The sequence below is a fragment of the Marmota marmota genome, unplaced genomic scaffold (assembly GCF_001458135.2).
Source record: "Marmota marmota marmota unplaced genomic scaffold, marMar, whole genome shotgun sequence".
NCBI classification, from domain to species: domain Eukaryota; kingdom Metazoa; phylum Chordata; class Mammalia; order Rodentia; family Sciuridae; genus Marmota; species Marmota marmota.
This window is the reverse complement of record NW_026000019.1, coordinates 28187334-28196605: the sequence shown is the minus strand read 5'-3', so window position 1 is coordinate 28196605 and position 9272 is coordinate 28187334. Positions and strand designations below refer to the sequence as shown.

The window sequence follows — 9272 nt, the reverse complement described above, 5'->3', positions numbered from 1 at the left end:
GGTGGGGTGGAGTGAAGGGTGGTGTTGACCATGGGGTAAGCTGAGGAGAGGAAGCCCGAGGGACTTATATAACTATTTGAAATAGGTGAGCAGTGATGATATAGGGGTATGTTTGTCCTTAGTGCTGCTCTAACAGGTTACCATAAACTAGCAACTAAAAGCAACCTGTTTATCATCTCCTGTTCCTTGGGTCAGGTTCAGGCTTGCTGGACCATCTTCTTAGGTCTCAAGGCTGAAATCAAACCTCACTCTGAGCCTGGGCTTCTCCTCCAAGCTCACTGACTTTTCTTTTCTTGGTAGTACCAGGGCTGCACCCAGGGACACTCTGCCACTGAACCTCATCCCAAGCCCTTTTTAATTTTTATTTTGAGACAGGATCTCTCTAAGTTTCCCAAGGTGGCCTGGAACTTGTGATCCTCCTGCCTCATCATCCCGAGTAGCTGGAATTACATGCATGTACCACCCCACCCGGTGCTCACTGACTTTGGCAGAATCACCTCCTTGTCCTGCCACCCTACAGGCAGTTTCGAGCATGACAGTTGGCTTTTCCAGTGGGAGGAGTCTCTGACTTCTTTTGCCACCAGCGGGAGAAAACTGCTTCTGAAGAACTCATGTGATTAGATCATGCGTAACAGGATAATCTTATTTTAAAGTTAGCAAACATGGCCCTTGAATTACATCTGCAAAATGTTCTGAGGTTAAGCGGGGTGTGGTGATGCATGCCTGTAATCCAATGACTCAGGAGGCTAAGGCAGGAGGATCAAAGTTTGAGGCCAGCCTGGGCAACGTGGTACCACCCTATCAAAATAAAAAATAAAAGAGTTGGGGATGTAGTTCTGTGGTAGAGTGCTCCTGGATTTAACCTCCATTCTTGAAAAAAATACCGAGATGATTGAATAATGAGGGAGTGGAACTCCAGGGAGCATTTTTGCATTCTGCCTACTACGGTGGGATAGTGACTTATAAAGATGTGAACCTTATCCGAAACAGCAGGCTGGCTATGCTTCTATCAATAGATCTTGAAGGCTTAGCAGATGGGGCTTTTTTGCCTGCAAAAATAAGGTTCTTGTGTCTATATTTTGGTAAACTCATTTTTTTTTTTTTTTGGTGGTGCTGGGGATTGAATCTAAGCTTTTGTACATGCTAGGCAAACTCTGTTACTGAGACACTTCCCCAGCCTGGTAAATTTTTAAATGCTATCCTCACCTGTCCCTTTTCCCTAATGTGAACTTCAATCATGCCTGAAGAAACTTTCTCTCTGCCTGCTGCCGTCAGGTCCCACCTGGGTCTGGTGGGGGAGGAGCAGAGAGCCTCGGACCATTCATTCTACCCTCCATCCCTTCTCCCACATCATCTCCAGACTTCAAGAAGGGGAGGCAGCCCTTGCTCTGTCCTTACAAATGAAGCTGGTGTCCCCTGGAGTAGAATAAAGATCACCAACTCCATTCCTCTGACATTCCTGCATGAGTTCGGTTGTCTCAGAAATGGCCCTCCTAGGGTCGTTTCTAGGAGAGGGATGGGCAAGTGCTGGGGAGTGATATTGGCATACTGTTTGCATTTATGAATATGGACTACCGATCCCATCATTATGTGCAACTAGAATGCACCTATTAAAAGATGGGTGGGGGAAGGAATGGCCCTTCTTCTACCCCTTTGCCTTCTGCCCCGAATAGGGTCTTTGGATCTCATGTGCTGCCACCACCATTCTTGGCACATAGGGGCCCTTTTCTTCTCCCATTACCTTGCTTGGAACCGAGAGACAGCTTTTTGCTTTGCATTCCTGAGATAGAGATGTTCTTTTAATAAAGAACTTGCTGAAGAACTCCAGGAAAGCAAAGAAGCAGCAGAAATTGTAGGTCTGCACAGTGTGCACGTACCTAGCCTAGGGTCCAGCCTCGGCTCATTGAAGGTTCCAGGTCCCTGGGTTCTGGTTACTGGGCCATAGGCCTCCTTTCCTTGTCCTGCTCGTAGGCCACATGGGTTTTTATTGTTTTTTGGACTTCAGAGAATTGTATTACTTAGCCTTTTTAGCTTTTAATGTATTGTCATCTTAGGTTTCTTTACAGTCCTTTATTCTATTTTCCCTCTTCCCTAATCCCTATCCTCAGTCTCTCCATGGTAGGCACTCACTAGTGTGTCTGATTTCCTTAAAACCTGTATATATTCAGTACAACTTGATTTTTGTATGCTTTTTGTATAAATTGACTTTCCCCCTACTTATCCTTTTTTTTAAAAATTTTTTTTATTATTAGTTGTTCAAAACATTACAAAGCTCTTGACATATCATATTTCATACATTTGATTCAAGCGGATTATGAACTCCCATTTTTACCCCATATACATATTGCAGATTCACATCAGTTATACATCCACTTTTTTCCCCCTACTTCTCCTTTAACACTATAGTTTTGAGACTTATCCATTATTGGCTATACACCCCGTTTGTTGCATAGTGTTTCATAGAATTTTCCCAATGTACTACACAAAATTTGGATTATAGTCCTTTTCTATTTTGACAGTCTGCCACGCGACTAGTGCTGACTTCATGAAAGAAGGTTCAATTCATAAGTAATTGCTAGGGAGTTTTAAATTTAAAGAGACAAGACTCTCATTACCTTTAATACCCGTTCCTGGACGGCTTCTCCTAGCTCCCGCCTCCAGCTACCTAATGCGGTGGCGAGGTTTACAGAGGAGACTAGTGAGAGAGGGAGAGCACGCCAGGGAGTGGGCTTTTACTGGGGAACAAAGAATTCCAGGGAAAAATCCCATCCAATGAAGGTTAAGGGGGGCAGCATCCCAAGGTCAGGGGCAACGATTGGGTCTTCAGGTGTGTGGCCAGACATGCCTCTGCACGGACAAGCCCTCGGACCTGGAGAAGGGTGGGGAAGGCTCTGACACAGCTGTGTCTAAGCGCCTCTCACCCAGCCAGGGAGGTAACTCAAATCACGTGTGAGGATGGCTTCCCACAACAGAGAAATAGTATCTTACTTAATTTTCATCTTTCTGAGCCAGTGCCGCCTTTATGTATATTTTAATCTCTCAGGCCTCTTGTGAATTGTCTGTTCATCTCTTTTGCCCATTTTTCTAAAGAGTTCTTGCCTTTTTCTTCTTAATTTATAGCAAATTATTTGCATATTCTAGATGTCAATCCTTTGTTGGTTTTTAAATGCTGCATACATGACCCACACCCATCCGAGGTTACTTAATGTTGCCCATGCCATTGTGGCTGAATAGAAATCTGTCATTTTAAATTAGTAATATCAGGCTGGGGATGTGGCTCAAGCGGTAGTGTGCTCGCCTGGCATGCACGGGGCACTGGGTTCGATCTTCAGCACCACATAAAAATAAAATAAAGATGTTGTGTCCACCGAAAACTAAAAAAAAAAATAATAAATATTAAAAAATTCTCTCTCTCTTTAAAAAAAATTAGTAATATCTATTACTTTTTTTTTTTTTCCTTTTGTGGTGCTGAGGATTGAACCCAGGGCCTTAGTGCATTCGAGGCAAGCACTCTACCACCTGAGCCGTATCCCCAGCCCAGTAATATCTGTTACTTTTTCACATGATTAAGTGTGGTGTGTGGAGGGTGGTCCTATTTAGGAAGGCTTTTCCTAGGATTTGACGGGATGCTTGTTCTTTCCTGTAACATGATTCATAGTTGTCTCTCTGAGTTTGCCACTAGATTTGTCCTCTGACTCGCTGGGCTGTGGCCCCTGAGCTCTGGTTGTTTCTTGCCCTTGGTGGCAGAAAGCCCCCCATTCCCCAGCCCTGTGGAGCTTGTGCTGCTTCAGGGAGGTCACAAAAGCCTGACCTTGCCCAGGCCCTGGTGGTTGAAGCCAGTGGAGAGGGAAAAGATGTAAGGCGGGCATCTGGTCTCCACCCTCTGGTCCCCCAGGCTCGTCGTAGCCGTGGAGGAGGCCTTCACTCACATCAAGCGACTGCAGGAGGAGGAGCAGAAGAACCCAAGGGAGGTGATGGATCCCCGGGAGGCAGCCCAGGCCATCTTTGCATCCATGGCTCGTGCCATGCAGAAGTACCTTCGGACCACCAAGCAGCAGCCTTACCACACCATGGAGAGTATCCTGCAGCACCTTGAATTCTGCATCACTCACGACATGACCCCCAAGGTGGGCCCGCGGCTCCTAGTGTCCTTCCTTTCTCCCCAGCTTCTGGTCCTCTTCCTGTCCACCTTCACTTTCTTTTGTTGTTGTTGTTTTTCCAGTATTAGGGATTAAACCCAGGGGTGTTCTTTCACTGAGCTCTACTATAGCCCCAGTCCTTTTTACTTTTTATTTTGAGACAGGGTCTTGCTAAGTTGCTGAGGGTAGACTTAAACTTGTGATTCTTCTGCCTCAGTCTCTCATGTTGCTCAGATTGCAAGCATGAGACCCCACACTCAGCCTCCCTTTAGTCCCTTATTTCTCACCTCATTCTACCCCTCTCTCTCTCCCTTTCTCTCTCTCTCTCTCTCGTCTCTGCCTCCTCCTCTTTATCATCTCTTTTCTCATCCCTAACTCATCTACCCTGTCTGCATGGAGTAAAGTCCTTAGGTAGATGAAGCAAAGGTGGACTTCAGAACTAATTGGGGGAAGACAGACCTGTTTCTCATTTTCATAAGGACTCTGGAATTTCCAGATGCAAAGTCCCACCTTTACCCGTGACCCTTTTCACCTCCCAGATGGTCTTGACTTGTGCTCTTTTTCAGCCATTGTCCACCACACAACTCAACTGCCAGCTTCCTAGATTGGCTTTCCCTGAGCTGCTCTTCATGAACAGGGGACTAAAGATGTAACCTGTCCCCTGCTAGCTCCCTTGTACTGCAGACCTGCTCGCTGCTGATTGTACAAGATATATGGGAGGGAGGGAAGGAATAACGAGGGAGGGCTTGTCCAGATCACAGCACAGGGGTCAGGGGACCCAAGTTCAGTCCTGACTCTGTGGAGCCATATCATTTCTATGGGTGCTGTCTTTTTTATCCATCAATCAATTCTGCTCTGACATTCCAAGATATTAGTTCGTACGCAGCGTGAGCCTGGAGACATGCTAGGTGTTTTTGGAAGCTGTGCCCAGGAGATGAAGGACAGTGGGAGGGTGAGACAGATTCCTAGGCAGTCTCTTTTCCCCTCCTCAGGCTTTCCTGGAGCGGTATCTGGCAGCTGGACCCACCATCCAGTACCACAAGGAACGCTGGCTGGCCAAACAGTGGACACTGGTGAGCGAGGAGCCGGTGACCAATGGGCTTAAGGATGGCATCGTTTTCCTCTTAAAACGCCAGGAGTTCAGCCTGGTGGTCAGCACCAAGAAGGTGCCCTTCTTCAAACTCTCCGAGGAATTTGTGGATCCCAAGTCACACAAGTTTGTCATGAGGCTGCAATCGGAGACCTCAGTGTGATCATGCAACTGCAGGGGAGTGGGAGACTCGGGGGCTTCTGCGGGGCCGGAGAGGGGCTTGGTTCTCAGGCCCAGCCACGTTCCCGCTGCCCTTTTCCCTCTTGCTCTTGTTTTTTTTACTTGAATTAACTCACCCCTCACCCTGCCTCCTTCCCTCTTCCTTATTTTGCCCACGTGAACCTGGAGAGATCATCCTGCTGTTAACAGTACCTGGGAACCCCCCCCCCCACTTTTATATCCCTCCAGGCCCTGCAGGAATCAGTGCCTCATCTCCTCCTTTTCCCTAGATGTTGGTCCCTTCTGAAAGGGCCCAGGCCCTCTTGATTGTCCCTTCCCTTCCCACGCCCCCACTCACAAGCCCAAGTTCTTCTAGCTGTTCTCTCCAGTGGCCCATGACAGGTTTTTCTCCAGGGGTATGGCTTTGACCCCAGAGAGCCACAGTGCCAAAACTCCTCTAGGGCAGTGGGTGTCTCCCCCCCTGCCCCTTCACCCCACTCATAACAAACCCAGAGTTCTTGGACAGGGATGCTCCTGCCACAGAACCCAAGAGTTAGGAGCCTCCCTGTAGCGTTATTTGCTCCAGCTACCCCCCCCCCACCATCCACATATATTTAGAGCAAGGGAAAATCGCGTCCTTTACCTGGAAGTCTCCACCTGCCAGTCCTGATTGTATGATCTGATTGTATGATCACACGTGACCACAGGCAGACTGAGGTGGAAGGCCTCTGACCTCTTCACCAGGGCCCTGGGGGCAAGTCCAGTGGCCTTAGGATAGATCCTTGAGGTCAGAGAGACACTTGTCACTGACCCCTGCCCTCTCTACCTGCCCAGACCTTCATTCTGACTCTTCTCAATGAAGGACAGACTCCTAAACAGACTTACTGGCGAACAGTCCCTGACCAACACCGTGGTCTCAACAGATGCTTTGCTTCTCTGCACCAGCCGCCCCAATCCTGCTGACTTCTCTTGGCTCCCGAGACCTGTTGCCCCATCTGTTTTGGGGGAGGAGCCTGCAGCTCCTCCTTGTTCCCTGCCTTAAGTCCAGTTCTTTGCCTCAGGGGTCTCTTTTCCATGGCCTTCCAGGGTCCCCCCTCTCCTGTTCTCCTCTGGTTCTCTGGGCACTGTATTGGGGTGAGAGACCAGGATTACTGCCTTTTGTGGGTACATAACCCCTCACCCCATTTTAGCTTCCATCACCTTTGCACCAAATCTGAATTCTCTCAATAGTTTAGGTCTCATTGTGAGCAAAATTCACTGGCACTCTAATGCATATTTTCAGAGTAAATTTGAGCTTATAAATGAGATACCATCAATGATGTACCAAGGGGAATAGAAGTAGGAAGCGCCTAATTTAGATATCCTTCTAGGATCCACATAGAGAACTGTTCTTATGGCCAAGTCGGAGCATGCCCCTGGGCCCATTCTTTAAGTAACGCACAATTCTCCTGGATAGGCCCCTCTCTTCCCTGGGAAATTTGCTGGTACTTTCTTTGTAAAGCACATTCTGGGATAAGATGCCCGTTCAGCTCTCACCTGGGAGGCTTTGTCTCTGTCGTGATAACCTAGAGATTGGAATTTCTCCTGTCCTTTCTGAAAAGGCACATCTCTCTACCTACCATGTAGCTGGTTTGTCAGTCAGGGCTTTTCTTGTCCCTTGTCCCCAGCAGGGGGCCTCTAGATGAGCACTGAGCTGGGGCTGGGGTCCTCAGATAGGCCCATGTGAAATATATGCTGTCCTGGGAGTCCTGGGAGAGGTATCTTATATTAAAGTAAAATCTGGTTTCAGAGGAGTCCCTCTGGGTCACATAAATACCTCACTGTCCTGGAGAACAAGACCCGGATGGTGACTGGGGTCATTGCCTTTGTGGGCAACAGCAGGGCGTATGTCGTGTGGTTTGGGTGCGTGGCTAGGGTGGACGGAAGGAAATTATTTGTGATCATAGTTGCTGCCCTAAGTTAGGGACAGGGGGAGTGTTTATTTTAAGAACCTGCCATGTTTTTAATCACTGTGATTTTTTCATTCCTTTTTCCTAAAACAAAAAGAGAAACCATTCCTCCCGCCCCCCACCCCCCAACTCTTTCTCTAAGCACTAAGGGCTGTGACTGAGAATGGTAGTGTTTTGGTCCTTTGCGTCAGAACTGTGGTATCTTTGTCTTTTTTTGGTTATTATTATTAATATTTTTTTTTAAATGTCAGGATGAATTGTCAAGTGTATGGCTGTGCGTGTGTCCTTCTTCTCCCGGATGGGAATTGTCTTCATGCTGTGAACTGCTGGGGGATGGGCAGCTGGTCCCTATGCGCAGTTTCCCCCCACCAGGCCGGTTCCCCGCGCTCTCTGGGTTTTCCATTCTTCCTGAGAGGGGGTGTGGGTCCCATGCTCTCTGGGTTTTCCATTCTTCCTGGGAGGGGGTGTGCCCACGTGGGGCAGCTCTGCTCCATCCCCACAGGGGATGCTGGGATACTGTGCTGGGCATCTCCAGTGCTGTTGTTTCTATGACGACGGGCATCCTAGCTGCTCCCCAGCACACCTACTTGGCCTTCCTTTTCATGGCCTTGGAATGCTTTCCCCCCTCCCCAGCACACCAGGACACTGTGCCTCGGTCCTTCACCTACCTCGCCACTCTGCCACTGTCGCCATTGGTTCCCTTCTCCTTAAGTGGTATTTTTGTCTCTCATTTATTCTTGTTTATGTCCCTATAGTCTCTCACTTTTCCCTTGCCATCCCCCTCCATTTCAGCCCTTAATTGTCGGCTTCCCCAGCCCACTCAGCATTCCCATGGCAAACCCTGGTGAAGCACCGGTGATGAGACGTTGGATCCCTGGAAGCTTCTCATCCGAGACATGTGCCCAGGGTTTGTGTTTCTCTTCTCTGCTGGGCCCAGATGAACTCCCTTTCTCCTTTGTGGTGTCTGTCGGTCTGTCTTCTCTCCTCTGCCCTCCCCTTGGGGCAGTATCTGCTGTTGGACTAAGTCCTGGTGTGTGACTGTTGTGATTTTGTTCTCTGCGCAAAAGGAAGGGGCTTCTTGAGTCTCTTTCAAGTGAGATTGTAAATGTAGAATTTTCCACTGTTGGATCTAGATTTTTTCCTTTTCTTTTCTTTCTTTCTTTTTTCTTTTTTCTTTTTTTTTTTTTGGGTTACAGAGCTGAGACATTGTGCATGCATGTAGAAAATTGTAAAATGTAAATTTTTTTTTTAATATATAAAAAGCTTTGTTTTTACAGTTTGCAGTGGATCTAAACATTATGGCAATTTTAGGGATTTTTTTCTTAAACATAGGAAACTAAAACTGTATAAATTTTTTTTTATATATAAAATAAAGACATTTGACTTTTGTGGGGGCATTCTGTTGCTTTTCTTCTTCTTTTTTTTTTTTTTTCCATAGGCATGGGAGCAAAAGAGGGCCCCCGGCCAGAGTGAGTATGAATGGATCCTTGTTAGGGAGCGAGTGGGCAGCAGGGGGCAGTATGGGCTCCATATTGCTCCACAGGGCTTCAGCTGTTGAGAGCAATGAGAAAATAAAAAAAGGACATTGCTGGTCTGAACCCGGATTTGTAGGAGAGCGAAATGTGAGGACTCCTTTGCTCTGAGGGATGGTTGTCGGGAGCATCTCTCTGGGTGCCTCCTCTGGAGCATGCTTGGTGTCTAGTTGACGGGTAGGAGTAGAGTTTCTAAGATGTCTTCTTTCCAAAAAAGAATATGCCATAGGAGTTTCAAGGAATAGTTGGTGATTTCAGTTGTTAGCAACAGCTTCTCACATTTCATTGATGAAACTCTCCCCAAAGTTTATCTCATTTTACTTTATTTTACAATTAGGACATTTTCTATTCTTTTCACCCCTTATTGTTCAGAAGATAGTCTTGCATCATATGTGAAACAACA

At 47.3% G+C, this 9272-nt stretch overlaps 1 protein-coding gene across 1 annotated transcript in view; it reads left to right on the top strand.

Moving 5' to 3' along the window:
• The window catches only part of Vangl2 (VANGL planar cell polarity protein 2), a 14868-nt gene extending 6134 nt beyond the window's left edge, over nt 1-8734 (top strand). The window contains exons 6-7 of the mRNA XM_048810232.1: nt 3862-4127; nt 5132-8734. Of these exons, the coding sequence (XP_048666189.1) occupies nt 3862-4127; nt 5132-5392 (527 nt within the window). The 3' untranslated portion in view covers nt 5393-8734. The remainder of the gene's footprint in view (nt 1-3861; nt 4128-5131) is intronic.
• The last annotated feature ends 538 nt before the right edge of the window (nt 8735-9272 follow it).